The sequence below is a fragment of the Furipterus horrens genome, unplaced genomic scaffold (assembly GCF_987537825.1).
Source record: "Furipterus horrens unplaced genomic scaffold, mFurHor1.1.pri manual_scaffold_4, whole genome shotgun sequence".
Lineage (NCBI taxonomy): Eukaryota > Metazoa > Chordata > Mammalia > Chiroptera > Furipteridae > Furipterus > Furipterus horrens.
In genome coordinates, this window is record NW_028327174.1 from 181463637 (window position 1) to 181484936 (window position 21300).

Here is a 21300-nt window from a genome sequence, read left to right on the forward strand (position 1 = left end):
AAGGTGGCAATATCATAGTTATTAAGAAGCACCGGAAAATTTGCAGGGTTGCATTGCATTATTCCTAACGTGATTTTTGCTTAATTATATTTCAGTCTTAGTTATATTTTGATCTTTGATTGAAATCGACATTTGTATTCCTTTTAAGTCCCAAGAATGTAAACTATTTTATGTTTCTTTTTAAAATACTTTATTTATTTACTTTTAGAGAGAGGAGAAGGGAGGGAGAGAGGAAGAGAAACATCACTGTGTGGTTGCCTCTCACACACTCTCAAATGGGGACCTGGCCTGCAACCCAGGCATGTGCCCTGACTGGGAATTGAACCGGCGACCTTTAGGTTCACAGGCTGGCGCTCAACCCACTGAACCACACCAGCCAGAGCTGTTTTTTTAAGTATAAGTTAAATAATTCCACACATTTTTAGTTCCCCGCTGCTGTTATGCTTCCTGATTCTTTTCCATTAAAAAAAAAAATTATTATTTCTTGAAAGCATTTTATGGGTAGGTTGTTGTGCTGGGTCTTTATATACATTACCTCACTGACTGTTGCAGAGTAGATGTTGTTCTTCCCATTTTACAGATGAGAAACAAAGGCTAAGGGAAGATTGTTCATCTGCCCAAACTCACAGTTATTTTTTGCCAGAGTCTAAATTCAATCCATCTCTGTAAAGAAATTGTTAAACGGATAAATAAAAAAATAACTATACAGAAATAAAAGAGAGAGAGTGTGTGTGTGCACGCATCTATCTATCTACTATCTATCTCATTCAGGTCATATTGAAAAGGTTTTAGTAAATAAGATACATGTTAAATAATTTCTATTTTTTTCTCTTAACATAATATATGAGAATTTCTCCCTATGTTATTAAAAATTCCTTGGAAACAGAACTAATAGATTTTATAATATTCTGTCATTTTAATGTACTCTATTTTATTCAGTCTTTCTCCTACTTTTGAATATAGCAATTTCCTCTCAAAATTAGGGGATTATTAATAACACTCAAATGATCATCTTTGCATAGAAATTTTTGTCTATATTTCTGTCCATTATTAAGGATACATTTCTAGAAATTAGATGACTTATGAGACCAAAAAAAAGAACTTCTAAAAGGCTCTTTTTAAAGGAAAAAGTAGAAAAAGAACTCATGAACATGGACAAGAGTGTGGTAATTGCCAGGGCAGGAGAGTGAGGTGGAAGAGGGTATGGAGGGATAAATGATGATGAAAACATTCAGTTAACTTAAAAAGATTTAAATAAAAAAGGCTCTTTTTTAAATTATAATTTTTAACCTGATTACTGAAGTAACAAATTTTGATTTTAAAATGTGTAGAAAAATTTTCCAGAAAAACTATGCTGTATCTCTCTAACTGAAATAACTAATTTATTATTTTGTGTGATTTCCTGCTAAACTTATATATTTGTGTATCTATATTTATTATATGTGTCCACATATATACCCATTGTCACAGAGTTGATAATAAAATATATACACACAGAAACTTTCATATCCTGTCCTTATCAATTACCATTATATAACATTATATATATTGCATATATAGTAGGCATGCTTCATATTATTGAATATCCTTCAAAAACATGAATTTCTGTTCCGTTATATTAATGACATTTTTAGATGATTTATAATTTTTTATTACTGTAGAGGGATATTTGTCACACTGCTGATTATTTTCTTAAGATAGACTTCTGGAAATGATATTACTAGAGCAGAAGGTAAAGATATGAAGGTGGAAACATATTGCCAAATTGATCTCTAGAAATGTTCTACCAGTTTACATTTGTGCTAAAGTCTATGAACATCCCCATTTTCCCTCACCCAGCAGATACTCATGATATCATTCTCACTCACCTTTGATAGCCCTGAAGGCAAAAAGTGACAGTCCCTTGTTTTTATTTGCATTTCTTTATTAGTAAATTAAGTGTTTTGCCGTAATTTATCAGCACTTTATATTTCCTCTTCTCTAAATTCTCTATTCATGTTCTTTGCCAGTTTTGCCATTGGGATTCCATTGCTTTCCTCACTGTGGGTAGAAGATTTTTATGTATTAGATATATTAAAACTTTTTCAACCACATTATGTCAAATACTTCTGAATAATTTGTCTTTTAATTGTGTTAGTGATATTTTATCTATAAATGAATTAAATTTTTATGATAGACAAATTGATCATTTATTTTGTTATGTTTCCCTTTTATTTTGTTCAAAAGTCTTTCCTTTTAAAAATCATTCTTCCCATGCAGAACTTTAGTATTATCTCAATTTTGTTTAAATTTTATTGCACATCTCGTAGTATGTGTGTCTTAATTATAGTTCTTACTATGTGAGGCTAAATAATTTCTTACTAATGTTTTTCATAATTATTTTCTTTCTTTTTTAAAATTGAGGTATATATTATGTATCATAAAATTTACCCTTTTATACAAAATGTATAATTTTTTTTGCATATTCATAAACTGTGCAACCAAGACTGCTATCTAATTCCAAAACATTTCATCATTCCCCAGAAGAATCCCATGCTTTTCAGTAGTCAATATCCATTCCCCTCACTCAGCACCTGGCAATCTTTATTTCTCTTCAGATTTGTCTATACTGTCTATTTTATGTAAATAGAATAATATAACAGGTAGAATTTTTTTGTCTGGCTTCTTTCACTTAGCATAAAATGTTTTCAAGTTTCAACCACGTTGTAACATATGGCAGCACCTCACTCCTTTTTGTGGCCCAATAATATTCTATTGTTTGACATATCATACGTTTTTTATCCATTCATCAGTTAATGGATAATTAGGTTGTTTGAGCCTTTTAGCTATTATGAATAATGCTGCTATGAAATTTGTGTATGAATTTTTGTGTGGACCTATGTTCTCAATTATCGAGGGTATGTACCTAGGAGTGGAATTGCTAGGTCATATGGTTGGCAACTGTTTAACTTTTTGAGGAACTGCCAAACTGTTTTTATACATGCACCGTTTTACATTCCCAATAGCTGTGTATGAGAGTTCCAGTTTCTCAACAGCCTAACCAGTATGTGTTATTTTCCATCTTTTTTATTATAGCCCTCTAAGTGGGTGTGAAGTAGCATCTTATTTTGGTTCGGTTTTGCATTTTCCTAATGACTAATGATTTTAAACACTATTCTATATCTTTATTGGCCATTTATACATCTTCTTAAGAGAAATGTCTGTTCATGTCCTTTGCCCATTTTTTAAATTGGGTTGTTTGGCTTTGTGGTTGAGTGTAATAGTTCTCCATATATTCTGGATACTAGACTTTATCAGAGATATGATTTGCAAATATCTCCTACCACTCTGTGGGGTGTCTTTTCACTTTCTTATGTGTCCCTTGAAGCATTAAAGTTTTTAATTTTGATGAAGTTCAATTATCTGTCTTACGGTGTATAAGAGAGGAGTTTGCTCTTTTGTTGCCATATGTAAGAAACCATTGCCTAATCCACATTCATAAAGATTTGGCCCTATTTTTTCTTCTGAGAGAACGTTTATCTCACATAGTTAGGTCTTTGCTCTGTTTTTAATTACTTTTGTACATGGTATGAGATAGGTGTTCAGCTTTCTTCTTTTGCATGTGGACATCCCAGTTGTCCCTTCACACTTTGTTGAAAGACTATTTTTCCCCCATTAAATTGTCTCAGCCCTCTTGTTAAGGTCAAAATCAATTGACTAGGAATGTATGGGTTCATTTGTGGACTTGCAAGTCTATTCCATTGGGCTATATGTCTTAGCAGAGCTTTTGATAAATACAAGAATGAAATGAGTCCATTTTATTCTCTGCCAAGTACCTGGAGGATAACTGAACACTGACCCATACTTCTTACCTGTTCCCTGGCATGGATAGGAGATTGGCATCCTCCTCTGAGACATGAGTATCTTAAGAAGGAAATGCATCTGAAAAGAGGGTGGAAATCTGATCAGTTCCTAGAGTCTCCTTAGAGACAGATGGACAAATAAGACCCAAATTTCAGTCCACGTGGTGTGGCCTAAAGAACTTGCAGCCTAGTAAATTTTAGGTAGATAGAACCCCATACACCCATCTTAGCACCCTTAAATAGTCTGGTAAATACTTACTGAGCCCCTACTCTATACGGTGCACAATAAAGCAGCTTTGATTTGAAGACTTTTATGTCTGGCATACTTCTGGCATGAACTATTTGCAAAATTACCAAAAAACATTAAGTTGATTATATAAAAATTATCTTTTTTAGTAGGTCAAAAACAGTTTAATGGTGGCTCTAGTTTGTGAACAATGGATTTATTGCCCTTCTCTTTGTCAATAACTAGCTAGTAGGCTAACTATCTGTTCAGGCCATTCCCTATTAAAGGTAATGAACTTGACCATACAGTACTTGCATAACAGAATGCTTTGCTTTCTGTTTCATTTAGTTGGGGGGTGGGGGGAATCTGCAGGATGGCATAAAACTTATCCAAAATGATTTCAGATTACTAACAAGTGATGTGTAAAGAAATGGGTAGAGACAATGATTTTCCGGGCCTGGGAGCTTTAGGGACCAAAGCTTTGTTGCATCGTACCAGAACCACCAAAGATGGATCGCTCTCTTCCTCTTAACTGGTCTCAGAGATCCTGTAGTTGCATGATATATATAGTTTGTGTCTGGTAATGTTTAATCTTGATGACAGTGGAACAATAATCATAACCCTGAACCCTAGAACAAAGATAGTTTTCTGCTCAGCACAAGTTCTATCACAGGGCATTACAGCAAACTCAGAACAGTGGTCCAGAGTTTTAAATAGAAGTCTTCCTTTTCACATTGCTTAACATTGAGCTTCCCATTTGACATAATAAAAATCAGGAACTGCTGTTCATCAAAAGACACCATTAAAAGAGAGAAAAGACAAGCCACAGCTTAGGAAAATAGTATTTGCAAAACACATTTGATGAAGGACTCATCTAAAACATATAAAGAACTTTTGCAATCAATGAGAAGGACTGACAACCAAAATGGGTAAAATACTTGAGTAGGCATTTCACAAAAGAGGCTGGTCAAATGCCCAGTGAGCATATAAAATGATGTTTAACATCTTCAGTTATCAGGGACGTGCAAATTAAAACCATAATAAAACACTACTGCCCACTCACCAGAATGGCTAAAACCCAAGGTGTTGTCTAGGTTGTGGAGCAACTGAAACTCATACTCTGCTTGTGGGAAAATAAATCAGTACAAGCACACCAGAAACTTGTTTAGCTGTACTGTTAAAGATAAAAATAAATACATATCCTAAGATCTAGCAGGTCCACTCCTGGGTATGTACTCAAAAGAAATAGATGCATATGTGCAGCAAAATACATATCAGTAATGTTTGTGGAAGGATTGTTTGTAAGAGCCAAAAGCTGAAAACTGCTCAAATGTCCATAACAGTTGAATGAATTAATAAATTGCGGTTTAGTCATATGACGGCATACTACACAGATACAATGTTGAGCAAAAAGCTAGAGAAAAATGAATACTCATACAGTGATTCCATTTAAATCAAGTTTAAGAACAGGCAAAACTAATCTATGGTAAAAGATCAGAATCATGTTTACTTCAGGGAAGGGGGCATGAGGGAGACTTCAGTGCTGGAAATATTCTATATGTCAGTCTACATGGTGTTACATGGATAAATACACGTGTAAAAATTCATTAGCCATTCTTTAGCTAATGAAAATTCATTCATTAGCCAAAAATTCATTAGCTTACAAGCAAAGGGGTATTCTCTGAAGAGGGTGTTAAAAGAACAAAACTCAACTGAGTACATTGGATATCTAATTGGCCATTAATCGGATAACATCCCGTCTAGCAACTAGAAGGTTCTCCAAGGAGTTGTATAAAATGGAAGGTATTTATAGGAAGAAGGGTTAGGCAACGGAGCTAGTAACCAAAGAAAAGAAAGGATTATTCTGGCCTGGACACCTTTTTTCTGTGGGGTGGTAAGAGAACAGGAATGGTTTTTGTTATACAGAGTGCTTCTTCTTTCTATTTGGGGAGGGGGACAGGATGAAGTTTATATGCTTTCTTTATATTTGGCTTTTTAAATAAAATATATTTTAAAATTTAAAAATAGGAGGAAAGCTAAATGTACTCTTGTCTCCTGGATAGAAGCCTGAATGGAAGAGGACATTAGGGAAAATTAATGAAATCTGAATAAACTATGGAGTTTAGTGAATAACTCTATAACAATGTGGATTCATTAGTTGTGACAGTGTACCATAGTGATGAAAGAGGTTAGCAATAGGGAAAGCTAGGTATGGGGTATATGGGACTTCTCTGTATTCTTTTTGCAACTTTTCTGTAAACCTAAAACTATTCTAAAATTTAAAAATTTATTTAGATTCAAAAAACAGAGGAAAGAACTTTTATCTCAATCTCAGACAAATCACAACTTTGGCGTGAGCTTAGCGTCCAGGCTACATGACCGTAACTAAGCATCAACCTCTCTCAGTCTAATCATAGGGTCTGTTCTTTTCAGTGACAGGAAAAAGAATCATGAAAGTTGAAACTGCAAGTCAGAATATGTAAAATCACAAAACATGAAATGGATTAGAAGGAACGTTTAGATGAGCTGTTGTGGGAAATAGGAAGTGTTTATATAATTTCTTGAGAAACTGATATAGTGAGAGCAACAATTTAGGGATTTATTCTAGAAGCAGTTTGCGAAATGGATTGAAGTTGCAGAGAAGTTGAGGCAGGGGGATCGGCAAAGAGGCAATAATGGACATATGAAACAGAAGTCTCGATTCTAAAACCCTAAAATGAAACTTACAATAAAGCTTTCAAGCAATATTATTCTTAGTGCCACTTACAACCTGTCTTAGGTACCTGGGGACGAGGAAAGCCTATTGTGGAGATGGGTGCATTGGGTGATCTTAGCCTGACTCTACTAGGTATTTGAGTCATAAAACTAGTGAGGTGCCTTGCTCCAAGTTCAAGCTATCCTGGTGTCTCTTGCCCTGCAGGAGCCCTGTGCTTGCTTGATAGTCAAACTTGAGAAAAATGCTTTTTTAAATTTTTAACTAATCCCTATGAGTTTTTAAAAACTTATTTGGATATGACTTCAAACTTACTAAAAAGCTGCAAGAGTAAGAATACTACAGACAACATAGACCCTTGTTACACCTATTGTTAAACATTTCTTTCTCTCTTTCTGTGTGTGTATATATACATTGACTTTATGTGTGTATATGACACATATATGACTATATGAATGTATGTACATCTAATGTTTTTTAACTATTTGAGAATAATTTGCATACAGCATGGTCCTTTAGTACTAACAAGTTCATTGTGCATTTCCTAAGAATTAGGATAACTCTTTATAAACTTTGGTATACGTACTCCGTCACTGTTTCTTGAATTGGACTGACCTATGGAAGTACAGTGATCCCTCACTTATCGTGGGTATTACGTTGTAGACCCCCCCGCAATAGGTGAAAAATCCGTGAAGTAGGAACCTTACATTTATTTTAGTATTTACTGTACAGTACCGCAAAATCCCGCGATATAGCGAAAAATCCACGATATATAATTAAATATAATATTTTTAAAAATCCCGCGATACAGTGAGGCCATGATAAGTGAACCGCAATATAGAGAGGGACTACTGTACTCATTATTCTGGTCTGACCTGTCCCACAAAATCCAAAGTTTCATTTGAGTTGCCGTTTGGGTCTTTGAGAGTATTATAGAAGCAGATATTTCAGATTAGTTTTGAATTTCATTCATTATGTGTTTGTTTGATTCAGTTGTTCAGCTATTCTAAGTAACATCTTTATCAAAGAATAATACTGATACCAATAATGGCAAATGCTTATCTAGCATTCGTAACTATGTGTCAGGCACTGTTCTAAGCACTTTATGTGTATTAATGCATTTAATTCTCACAACAACCTTTAAGGAACATACCATGATTACTTGATTTTATACATGGGGAAATGCAGGCACAGAAGTTAAATAACTTGCCCACAAATAAACAGCTGATAAGGGGGTAAGATCAGGATTTGAACCTAGACTTTCAGATATCTTTCTCCTCTGTTAATGTGTGTGTGTCTCTGTGTGTGTGTATTTAGCCTTCTTACATTTCACAGTGTCTTCTCTAAAGACGATCCCATGGTATTTTTTGTTATCAATCGCTTCTCATTGTGTCGTGCTCCCCTAGGAGACAAGCATTCATTTTCTTGATGTGTTTATTTTTCAGCTGAAGAAAAGGTGACTCGTCCCATGAGCCCGGAAGAATGAGCTCTGAGGAGGCTGTTTATATTGCGCAAGGTTCTCCCACTCACCAGCTGTTGAGAGTCTGTGGATGAAGAGCAGGATCCTATTACTGCAGTGGGAGCAATGGAAGCCTGTGACCATGTTCCCAAACCACAAACAGCCAAGTGGATTTGGTACAGTGGAGCTGCCTAATAAATAATTAACCAGAAGCATTTGATACAAATCTGTCTTGCAGCAGCATCTTCAAATTTAGTGTTGCCTTCTTATCTAGCCTTGGGTATGTTACAGTGATCCTGTTGGCTTGAAGGCTGAAATTCTCTTTGTTCAGTCTGCGTCTGTCCTATTTGAGTGCTATTTATAGAGCCAATGTGAGTTAATAACTGTTTATTGAGTGCCTGTTCCATACCAATTGTTAGGCTGAATGCTTCTAATCCTTACAAAAATTCTGTTTAGTGGCACCTCTTATCACCATTTTGCCCCCGAGCAAATGGTGACTCAGAGAGGTTGTGTGCTATGTCTAAGATCACACAGTTGGCAGAGTTAGGGCTCAAATCTAGGTTTAAATTCAAAGTCCCTTCACTTTAACACACTACTTTGCCCATCACTGTTCCAGAGATAATTAACCCATCACATTATCACTGGTCTTCCTCTCATAAATGGAGGTGGGGATGGCGGACTGTGGGAAGTGTCTGAGGAGGGGGACAAGAGTGGCTTTAGAGGCATCAAAAAATCACAGAATTATTTACTAAGAAAAATAACACAACGTTCTTTTAGAGCAAGGTTGATTCACTATGACCTGTGTGTCAAATCCAGCCCCAAGCCTATTTCTGTAAATAAAGTTTTATGGGAACACAGTCAGACCCAATCCTTTATATTGTCTATGGCTGCTTTTTCTCTATAATGGCAGAGTTGCATAGTTGTGACAGAGACCATATGGCCTGCAAAGTCTAAATTTTCACTATATATGGGCCTTTCCTGGAAAAGTTTGCTGACCCCTGGTTTAGATGGCTTAGGAAGGAAGCCAACAGTTTTCACTAAGGCCAATTTTTGCCATTTGACTGAAAAACTATTTAAAGGCGCCCTGACTGGTGTGGCTCAGTTAGTTGAGCATCATTCTGCAAAGCAAAGTGTGGCTGGTTCGATTCCAGGTCAGGTTACATGCCTGGGTTACAGGTTCAGTCCCCAGTTGGAGCATGTGGAAAAGGCAACCGATCAGTGTTTCTCTCTCACAGTGATGTTTCTCTCCCTCTCTCCCTCCCTCCCTTCCCCTCGCTCTAAAAATAAATAAATATAATCTTAAAAAAGTAAAAACCCCTTAAAGGTTTATAATGCTAATATAATCACTAACGGTAGTGGTGGCGGTGGCGGTGGTGGCGTGGGAGATGGGGTCGGAGGCTGTAGGGAATCTAACCAGGGAAGGTTAAGGGACGGAGTAGAAGGGTCAGGGCTGGGCCTCTCGGTCCCCAGCCAACTAACTCCTCACCACAGGCTCATCCCACTCATTCTTCCTTTTCCTCCTGCCAAATCAAGTTTCCTAAAATAACTCTTTGCTCATAAACTTGTAAGTGGCTTCCCACTTACCACATGCTCAAGTCCCAAACCCAGTCTGGAATTTAGAGACTGTAACAATCTGACCCCAATTAATCTCTCTCTCCAACTCCCACTTTCCCCTTCTCTTTTTTTCAATCACTAGAAAGTCATGCCAAATTTGAGTTTATATTTCAAAGCCAATGTACTTGTCTTTGATTGGTTTTTGTATAAGCAGAAAAGTAAACTTGTAACATGTGTAGGTGGTGTATTTGACAGCAGGAAACCAGGTTGAGCTTCCATAGTGGATGCCACTTCACCTCAGGTGAAAGTTATAAACAGGAAAAACATATAAAAGCGTTACTTACTTTCCTACCAATTGTATTTAGAAAACAAAATTCTAAGGTTCTATTTTAAAATTGTAATATTGTAAGCTTTCTCCCACAATGCTATGTATTTTTCATAAAGATAATTTTTCATGGTTGCCGAGTATGCCATCTTTTATGTGTTTCAAAGTTTTCCTAATACCTCCCTGGTATTTGGGCATTGAAGATTGCTCTTTCCATTAGTTTCTTCTCCATTTTCTGGAGTTGTTCTCATTGTTTCCCATCTTTGCTCAGTGTCCCATCTTCCCTTCTTGTCTGCCTGTCTTAGTCTTACCTTTTCTGCGTGACTCCTGCCACCACCTTCCCTCTAGAGAAAAGTTCACAATGACCTTCAGAATGAGGGATGATCTCAAGATTCCTGCTGCCCTGGGAAGCACTGACATAGTACCACCTGAACCTGACAGCAACCCTGGCAGTACCAAAGGGCTCACAGCCACCATTGTTTCCTGGAGCTGCATGCAGGAGAATGATTTATGTTAGAAAATAATAACAGATAACTGACATATACGATTCATTTTCCATATGTCAGGTGTTATTCTAAGCACTTTACATTGTCATGTGTCTTCAAGACAACCCTTTCAAGTGGATACTGTTAATGGTTTCATTTTACAACTAAGAAAATTGAGGTCCAGAGAGATTCACGTGACACAGCTGGTAAGTGGCAGACTTAGTATTTGAATTCAGACAGTCTGAGATCAGTCTGGGTGCTTAGCCAATGAAACAGACGTGCGGTTGATTCACTAAGGCCCTGTATCTCCCTAGTCTCAGTCACCCAGTCTCAATTGGGCCCATACTGTTTTCAGAGGACATGCAGAGGGGAGGGGCTGCTGAGTAACGTTCTGGCTAGAAGCACTGAGCCTGTTCCTGTGTTGGAGAGCGGCTGGAGGCCAGCATCCTTTCAGAACGAGGAGATCAATAGGCAGATAAATTTGCTTTGTCCTTGGTCATTCTCTGACCGTAGGCATTTCCAGAGCCAAGACAGGATGTGATGGAAAAACCAGACCTCACTCATCTCAGTCTCCAGTGCCTGGCATAAGGCAGGCCATCATACACGGAGAAAGTATTGTGGCATAGTAACATAACAATGGCTGCAGTTTTTAGTTAGCTGCCCCTCGCATGTCCTCTCCCAGGAAGGAATAGGTCCTCCTGCAATAAATCATATGCGAGTGGGACTGGGGAGTAGAGGTTCAGAGTGCATTCCAGAGGTGAGTACAATTGCAAAGCTAAGTCAGAAAGGGGATGAATAGTTTTTGGCCTCTAGCTTGCAGAATGATAGAACCTCAGAATTCAGAAAGATGTTAAAGGTTATCATTGCCCGCTACCTTCCACTGCCTGATTCCTCTAGTACAGCTCTGCCAAGTACATGCCCAGTCTCTGCTTGAGTACCTCCACTGATGAGGACCTCACTGCCAAACAAAGTCCAGTTCTGTATGGCTCTGTTAGAAAGTTGGACTTTGGCTGAGGGGAGATCTATATTCCTGTAGCTTCCGTTAATTGAGCCTAATTCTACCTGTGGGATGCTAGAGAACAAGTCAGCTCTCCCTTCCACACAACAGCCCTGGAAAGATTTGAAGTAAGTGATCATGTCCCCTTGAGTTGTCTCTCTCCATGCTAAATACATACAGGTGCATGAATTGTCTCTTCTCATATGGTTTTCCAGACCCTTTGTTAGGTTTGTCTGCACTGAGTGTTTCCTACTTTGCTTAGAGTTCTCCAAGCAGGGAGCTAGACCACCACACAGAGTGCTGGCTCACATCAGAGCAGAACCATCTTTTTTCTCTAATAAGAGAATTTCGATGTCTATAATGTCTGATTCCTGGGATCAGAAATTACTACTCTGAGTTCCGAGGGGTTTCAGGGCTTTTCAGTATGTTTGTTTTTAGTCAGAAGGGGGCAGGGAAAAAAATTAATTAGGTTTCTATGGTTGAGAAGAGAAAGTATATAGTTTTGAATGCTTATCACATACCACATACTGTGCTAAACACATAACATGGATTATCTCATTTAATCCACTCAACACCCCTTGCAGGTGGTACTGTTATGATGCCTATTTCACAGCTTAAAAAAACTGAGGCTTAGAGCAGCTCAGGGTTTTCCCAGGCTAGGGAGTGCATGCTGAGTCAGGCCAGATGTTAACAGGGAGCAGCAGGTGAAGATTCTGGGCTTCAACAAAGCATCATGAGGGCAGTGATTTTGCTTCAGTAAAGACAAATCTTACAGTGCAAAGGGGGAGTTAGAGGTGAGAACAGGACTTCTTAGCATTCGTTAAATGCGTACTAAACCAGGCATTTTGCATACATGATCCCCTTTAATCCTCACAACAACTCTAAGTGGTACTTACTATTATGATCACTATGTTACAGACCGGAAACTGAGGCTTATCAAGGTCAAACGACGTGCTGAAGTCCACAGCAGTGTCAAGATGGAGATTCCGGCTGCTGACTCCAGGCCCATGGCCCTATACCGACTCCCACAGCGGGAAAACTGTTGACAGCATATAAGGGAAGGAGTTTTCTCTCCCAAGAAGTGGGAGAATCTCAGAATTTACAGGGGAACTCGGGGCTGCAGGCAATACTTGGCAAGAGAGGACAGGGAACCTGGTTCTGGATGAGATGGTTTTGCCAGACTCTTTTTTACATCCGCGGTGCCAACCTCTGGCTATCCTAACTTTTCTCAGAACCAGAAGCCTAAGAGGTGAAATGTCACCTGCTTTTATGCCTCTTAGTTCCTTTTCTTAAAAATTTAAACAATGTCTCAATTCAATTGTTCTTACACTGGAGGACTTGTTGAGACAGATTACAGGACCCCACTTCTCGCATTTCTGGTTTATTGGGTCTGGGGATGAAGCCTGAGAATTTGCACTTGTAACAAGTTACCAGCTGGTGCTGATGCAGCTGGTTCTAGGATTACATTTGAGAGCAGCTTCAGTTTATCAGTAAAGCTACTTGTGAACTTTTCTAAACTGACTTCGTTGTGAGAAGGTGAGTATGGAAAAGGCAAAGGACTTGTCCATAAGCCAGAAGCAACGAGAGTGGGTTGGGGGTGCAGGCTGTGTGAGTGAGAGCCTATATGGGCTGGGGAAGAGAAATCACAGGCAGAAGAGACGAGCTATGGCTGGATGGAAATGAAGGGAAGGCCAGAGTGAGCTGGGCAGGGGAGCCAGCCTGACTACAGAGATAGAGACCTGGCAAGGGCAGAAGTCAAATAGGGTAGAGCTCTTGTTAAAAGCAGCAGGCTCCTGGTTGGGTGGCAGGAAAAGAACAGGGGAGGGAGGACACCCGCAGCCAGGAGTGAGCTCCTGGGATTGAGGCCTGTGACAGAATCTGGAGATCACATTTCAGCTGCGACTCACTGTCTCCAAAGCCTCCTTCTGCCTCTTTATGCCCATCAGTCGTAAAGTGCCCAGGAGTTGTCCCATAACAGTAGTGAGGTGAAGTTCTTGCAGCAAGGGAACCAAAGACAGCACTCAATGCTGTTTCTTCCCCTTTGTGGTGGTCAGAGAGTGGCAGGGAGGGCTGAAGCTGGGAAACTCACATCAGGTGGTTTGACCTCTGATGTTCTCCAATCCCCAGGCTGCATTTATGCTTCATGGGAAACTGACTCAGCTGCAGAGTTTGCACAGTGCACAGAGTGGCCTTAGGCCGCAGCAGTGGGCTAGTGGCTGCCTGCCTGGCTGCTCTCTCTGCTCCTGGAATTGAGATGGCTTGGATAGGAGCCTCCTTTCCTTGGTACCAAGAGAGGGAGCAACTGTTTGCAAGACTGCCTGCCATTATTCCTTTCAGCTACAGGAACAAAATCGTGTTCATAGGCCCTTCCTGGACCCCCGCCTTCAAGCACTATCCATCTAGCCTGAGCCAAGTCCCTGTTTTCCCTTTTGTTCCCTTTATCCCATTCCCTGCACACGTCTGTTCAGTTAAAAAAGGATCTACTGATTGCATACTAGGTGTCAGGCCCTGTGCTGGGGAGACCAACATGAGGAAATCTCCACCGTCCAGGAAATCAGGGAGACTCATGTATAGAGATAATTATAGCCTTGTAGGATGAATGCTGCTTCTTAAACATAAAGCTCATGCCCTATTAGGGCCTTTGTAGCTGCTGCTCCTTCTGTCTAGAACGCTCTTCTCCAGATCTTTGTATGGTTCATTTCACCACTTCACTCAGGTCGCTCCATGGAAAATGGAGTCCTCACAATTCTCCAAGTCCATTTTACCCCATGTGATTTTTTTCTATAGCACCTCAAACTATTGACATTATCTGTTTAAACTGAGGGAGGGGGTCAGCTTCCCACAGTAGATTGTAAGCTCTACAAGAAAGAGCAGGGCCTCATTACTCCTGATTCTCAGTTCCTATTAGATGCTCCATATATAATATTTCCCTTCTGTTCATTCGTCTTAAGTGCTTGCCCAGTTGAACTTTTATGAGCCTGTCAGAGTCATGGAAACGGAGCATGAGGTTTTGGGGGAAGAACAAGCTTTCTGCAGTCTGTCTGCCTTGTGCCCTCAGTCGAGGCTGAGCAGGTTATATAGCTCCCCACCAATAACTATAAGTTACTGCGCGTTAACCGTGTCCCGGGCACTTCAAATACGTTATTTAATCTTCACAATGCTCTGCAAAGTCAGCATGATTTCTCTTATTCTACCTACGATGAAACAGGCTCAGGGAGAGTGACCTGCTCAAAATCATGGATAGCAAGGTGCCTAGGCGGGCTCTCTCGGAAAGGTCTGCCCACATTTCAGCCACGGCCCTGCAGACCTTTTCCGTATTTCCACTACATTCCCATCACAGCTCTTGCGGTCTCCCCAGACAGCTGGGCCTGGGCCAGTCCGGCTGCTTCTGCAGCGCCAGTGTGGGGAGGTGCTCCAGATAGATGCGGGGTGGAAAGGGGGCCGATCTATGCCCTGCGCCGGAGCTTTCCTCCCCGTGCCCTCCGCGCGGGCCAGCTGCTGGATGCCCAAGGGTCCATTCCAAGGCCTGCAGCGCGCGTGCGCGCGAAGGAAACAGGATGGGGGAAGAGAAGGAGAGGCTTTTTCAAAGGACCCGCGGGACAGAGGGACGCACACTTGCTCCTCGCTGCCGCTCCCTCCTGGCCGCAGATACCCCCGACCCAGACCCGTCCGGAAGCGGCGCGCATGCTCGGGGCGCTTCTCGCCCCCTCCCTTCGGCGCGCCGCCCTTTCACCCTGGCAACCGCGGCGCGACAACAGCGCGCGCGCACGCGGGCTGGGCGCGGACCGGGCGGGGCTGGGAGGCACCGCTGCGCGCTGAGGCTGAGGCGGCGGCCGCCCGGTGTAGCGGTCTTGGTGTGTCCCACCTCCTTCTGCCTCCTCACACGGTTCTCCTACGCGTTTTCGGGCCCAGGGGGTTTAAGCCTTGGCCATGGACTCCCAGAAAGTAAGCGGGGAGAGGGCAGTGGCCCGCCGCGGCCAGGCGGAGGGTGGGCGGGGCGCCCGGGAGGGGTGGGCGGTGGGCGCACCGGGTGGCAAAGCCAAGCCGGGCCGGACTGTGGCGGCGGCGGCGGGGCCGAGGCCGTCGGGCCTTCTTTCCTGGAGGGAGCGAAGCGGCGCACGCCGGGCTGCGGGGACAGCGCTCGCGGGGCTGCGGCGACCGCGCCCGGTGACCCGGGCTGGCCTCTGCCCTACACTCGGTCCTGGGCCCCGACTCCTCAAGGTAAATAGGGAGCTGTCCCTATTTCTTAATAATTTCCTGCAGCGCTCTAGGCCCCCGCAGATTCTCGCAGCCTCCCAGCATGCCTGGGAGGGTTGGTCGCACCTCAGCAGATGAGGAAAGCAAGGTATGCGGGGTCTACCTGCTGACGCCGGAGCTGATGCTCTTTCCTCGACCCGGTCTCGTCCCGGTGCTCTGGGCACAATGCATGGTAGATGGGCAGCCCGAGCTCCTCAGGCCCGCCCCACCCCCTCGTGGCTGCCGCCTCGGCGGGTCTCAGCGTGGAGTGTCGGATGAATTGAGGGGAAGAACTTGGAGTGGACAGGGCAGCGGTCGCAGCCTCTTTGACCAGTGTGGTGTTGCTGGTCACAGTTACCCTACGGGGCTAGTGGCATGTTTCACACTTTCCGCGCAAATTAAGGAAACGATGTAGAGACGTAGCTGGTTCAATTTAAATAAAAATTTTTTGGAGAACATAGCCAATGTTTTGGGTACAATTAGAAATGGGTTATTACTATTCAGCTATAATCCCTACAGAGCAGTCAGCCACCCTGTTCTCCTCTTTGTTAGATGACAGTAATTGAAATGTAGCACAGTAAGGAAACACAGCGTTATTAATAATGTAGCAGGGAAAAACAAGGGCATATCCAAGAGGCCATTCTTTTCTATTATTAGATAGAAAGCCCTGGTAAGACTTATTAGAACAACGTTTTCTATAATTTTGCCCGGATTCACCTTCTTGAGGAGCTGGCTATTAGAGTATTTAACAAAAGTGCACATGATTTCATTGTATCTTGAAACTCAGTTGGGTATACTCAGTTTTTATTTATGTGACTATTAGACGCATTTTGTGCGTTTTGAATATGTCCACATTTCAAACATCTCTGCCTAAATTTGTAAAACAATTCGCAGCTTATTTAACTTTTTAGATAGGAGTCATATGATATCGGAATGGATATTATTAGTTCAGGGCAAATGGAAGGGCAAAGACTTGGAGTCCAGAGACTTGGGTTCCATGCTGCCATTTACTGACTCTGTGATAGGAGCACAGCACTTAAGTGTGATTAATCTATTGCCTCATCTATGCAGTGGAAGTGAGAATATTTTGTAGGGTTATTGTAAAAATCAGGTAAAAGAATTCATTATGAAAACATATGCAGTGTTTTTAATGTTTATAAAACTAAGAACTAAAATACTCTGTATGCTATAAAATATAATTTTAAAAAGTATTTTAATATGGATCATCTTATTTTGCTAAGGCATGCATTATCCCTCACTTTCATGAGGACTCAAGAAAGTTGTGACTCCTGCAAGGTCATATCTGTAGCCATGGTTCTAAGTCAAAGATTTGAACTTATTTGGTCTCCTTTCAAATGATGTATATGAGTACCAACAGGTACTATGTGCGGTTTCCCCAAAGGAAGCAAGGAATTAGTTGCTCTTTCTTACTGGTACTAAAATAGCTCATTTGTGAAAACTTTGATAATCAACTTGTCACTATCAGAAACTTGTTAAATTTCATTGGTGGTATTGAGTAATATTTTAATTGAAAATATTTTGTTTTATAGCCTAACACAAGTATCTGGTATTAATACTTATAACCATGAATTGTTTTCGAGAAATACTACAGAATCAATTACATACAGGGTGGGGCAAAAGTAGGTTTACAGTTGTTTATATGGAAAATAATACAAGAATAAAGTCCGTTTCGCATATTTACAACTATAAACCTGCTTTTGCCCCACCCTGTACTTCAACTAATAATGAACTAAACTGGATATTTATTTCTCTTTTAAGACAGTAAGTAAGATACCCCTGGCTTGATTTTTCTTTCCTATTATAGAATGTTACGGTGAAAATAGTAGCAGGGACAGTATCTTAGTCAGTGTAAGGAACATGGTTAGGTACTGCAAGTGGCAAAGGGTGAGGATGGCTTGAATATATATGCACCTCTTATAAGGCATTGGGATTTGGACTTTAAATTATTAAGAGGATGGCTTTGGAGCCAGATCTCCTGTCCTACTACGTATGAGCTGAGTGAGCATAGGTAGTTTGCTGTGTGTCTCTCTTTCTTCATCTGTACAATAGAGGTCATTGTACTAATCTCTACGGATTATTGTGAGGATCATGTTAATTTTTAAAAATTATTTGATGCCTGGCAAACATGAGTACTCTCTGTTAACTCTGTTACTAATTTCATAATCCCAACTTTAAAATAACTTTCTCCTTTTTTGGTAGTTTACATAACTACTTTTGTAATCTAGTCTAGCTATTTTTTACCTTTGTCCTTAAGTTTTAAAGTATGTTTTCTGTTTTTATATCTGTAGTAAATGATTTCAAATGGTGGTGCAAAAGAAGAGTTGTTAAGTCCTAATTGAAAGAGGATTGGAAATTCTGACTCATGCTATGTGACAATAGAGGTTAAGTTAACTGGACAGTCTTACAGAAGCTTGGTCAGCAAACGGATTAGCTTGACCAGCTGCTTTTTTGTCTGTGAAAATAACTTGGACTTCAGTGTTGTGTTAGCAACAGATGCTGTGTTTGAGTAGAGGAAGAAAACATAATTGCCTTGGGTATGTAAGGCATACTGTTGGATACAGAAAACCACAGTATTATCTCCTGGAAATAAACAGAGGGATTTTGTTTATATCGAGTTTCTGGGACACTTTTGTGAACAGGATGTGTTATGGATAGGTGGCTTTGTTTGATACTCAAACCTTTTGATTATGTTCGTAAGTGGTTTTAAGATAAAATCCCAAAGGTTTCTTTACCTGATGAAATGTGTATATTCAAAGAAACCATTGAAATGAAAAAGGGACATTTGCCCCTTTTTAGAATGTTGGCTAGAATTTGATGGTTTTACTTAAAATTTTGTACAGGAGATCATTCACATTCATAGGGATTGCTGTTTCTAGGAAAAAGTACGTGCTGTAGGAATAAAAAAAGTAGAGAGGAAGTGGAAGGGATCACAGAGGAAGGATGTCACCAAGAGCATATATTGTCAGTTGTTTGCTTTCCCCACTTTTCCCTGTGTATTCTTTATGTTTGTTTATTTTTTTATTGATTTTTGAGAGAGATTTGTTGTTCCACTTACTTATGCACTCATTGGTTGCTTCTGGTATGTGCCCCGACTGGAGAGTGAACTCAAAACCTTGGCGAATGAGGATGATACTCCAACCAACTGAGATACCTGATCAGGGCCCAGATTTTTAAAAGAATATAATTTGTTGTATGGCTGTGTCAAATGATGGGAAAATTGGCTAGATTTAGAGGAAATGTTCTGAAATGGTGAAGAGGATGGGCTTTGTAGACAGATGGAGCATGATCTTTATCTTACTATCAATATCATTTTGGGCAACTGTTTGAATCTTCCTTTTCTCATTTGTATAATATGGATGTAACCCTGCCATTAGGGATAGAAGGGGAGACAGTCCTTGGACCGGAAAGAGCCCATTCTCAATGGAAGCTTACTCTACGCAGTCTGAGGATTGCAGAATTATTTTGACTATTTCATTGTGTTATTTTTAAGTATATAGAGACCCTATCGTCCATGAATTTTGGAAGACTCTTAAGTCCTTGGTCCTCCTTTTCTGCATCTCTCCAGCTGTGCCCAGCCCTCCGCCAAGTCCTGGCTCCGTTCTGCTGGTTGCCTTTGTATTCAAATTCTGGGAGTTACACCAATAGGCTAAACAGCTAACTCTTGGTGTGTGTTGTCTTTCAGAGCATAACTTCATTGTGTTATTGTACTAAAATACCACCAGTGGTGGGGATGGGAAGAAATAATATAGTTGAGTGCATACAGCAGAGAGTCCTAAGCAGCCCCAGGGATGATGGTGAGACCTATTTATCTCCAGGGATTGTTGAGAGAATTAAACGAGAACTGTTGTAATTCTTTTTAACTTTTCCTTACCATAATGCTTTATGAATAGTTATAAAATGTTATTCCTTTATTGGATTATTTTATAAGTTCTTATCAATTTTATTATATTTTGAGGAGAACCTTTATCACAAAATCTTACAGGAAGTTGTTAAAATATTTACTCTCGTTGGTGCTTACAGACACAAAACTTGTGTGTCCAGGAAAATGACAAAGTGAAACTACTTGTATTTATTTGATTTTTACTGAGAATACGAGTGCCTTGTTTGGGTTTTGCTCTTACTACCCATGGAGAGTTATTAAACAACTAGACCTCTGCTGTCCAGTGTGACACTACTTGTTACCCAGGGCGATAAAAAGTGAAATTAGAGTTAAAAAAAAAAAATTTAGGTCCTCAGTTGCCCTATCCACATTTCAAAAGCACGTTAGCTTCATGTGGCTATTGACTGTCATATTGGACGGCACATACAAAGACACTTCCATCAAAGCAGAAAACGTTATTGGATAGTACTTAACTAGAGTGTAGTTAAATATTAAATTAAAATAGTAATTAAAATTAAATAACCAAGTGTTTTATTTAAATAGGAAGCATTAACAAAAAGTTGGAGGTATTTGCTACTAAAATTACCTTATCTTTTTATGCTTCTACAAAATTTGTAAGTATTACAATGAATTTTATAATTTAAGCTGCACATTTATCTACTTTCATATTTATAAAATATGTTTATTATTTTTAGTGAGTAAATAAAATGTCAAATTTCATTGTCTCTTTGCTTTTATTCCTGATATCTCGATCTTGTATTAGAAGTTTCCATTTGTTTTTGCAAACTTAGGGTTTGGTTCTATTTCTTTGGCATAGACTTATGACCTAAAATAATAATATTAGTATTAATTGTGATCATCTTCACTGTGAAAGGTGTGATGGTGATTAACTTGTACATTAGGAATAAGTTTTAAAACAGTACACATATATATCACATCCTTTTAGTTATAGGCCTTTGGAAATTTTGAACAAGAAGCTTTACATTGCTCCTATTTATTACTTAATATACTCTTACTTAAAGGATTTATTTAGAGAATTGCTGTTAATGAAGTTCATAATTCTCTTATTAAAATATCATAATATTTCATTTTTTAATCCTAGGAAGCTCTACAAAGGATCATTTCAACTCTGGCAAATAAAAATGATGAAATTCAGAACTTTATTGATACACTGAATCAAACACTAAAAGGAGTTCAGGTATGAATCTTTTTTAAACAATTCTGTAAAATCGTTTTTACACAGTCAAATTAGAAGTATGAAAACACTCCATCAGTTCTATATTATAAGCTAATGGAGATGAGAGCAGGGTTTGTAAATGGCAGAGAAACTGCAATGCTTTCTTTACTATCCTTGCATTCTCCATGTAATGATCAAGTAATAAGGGAAAAAGAAAACTCTGGAATCATAGTTACTAGGAAATATCATAGTGCTCACTTGTCCTTTTCCATTTTATATTTGCCTCTCCTAGTTCTAAGAGAAAATTGTACCTTTTCGAAAGTACTGAGAAGCTAAGCATTCCTTTTACAGCAAATAGTGGAAAAAAATGTAGATGCTAAGAGGT

The 21300-nt window shown here is 39.8% G+C and overlaps 1 protein-coding gene and 1 long non-coding RNA gene across 2 annotated transcripts in view; one reads left to right on the forward strand and one right to left on the reverse strand.

The window, feature by feature from the left end:
* Positions 1-1855: 1855 nt before the first annotated feature.
* Positions 1856-16146, reverse strand: LOC150013502 (uncharacterized). The gene is made up of 3 exons (XR_016510570.1): positions 15962-16146; positions 3852-3921; positions 1856-2040 (listed from the first exon to the last, which is right to left on the reverse strand). It is a non-coding gene; the product is annotated as an uncharacterized LOC150013502 (long non-coding RNA).
* FSD1L (fibronectin type III and SPRY domain containing 1 like) overlaps positions 15395-21300 on the forward strand; it is a 45291-nt gene continuing 39385 nt past the window's right edge. Inside the window, exons 1-2 of the mRNA XM_090274518.1 lie at positions 15395-15546; positions 20841-20936. Coding sequence (XP_090130644.1) covers positions 15532-15546; positions 20841-20936 — 111 coding nt within the window. The 5' untranslated portion in view covers positions 15395-15531. The remainder of the gene's footprint in view (positions 15547-20840; positions 20937-21300) is intronic.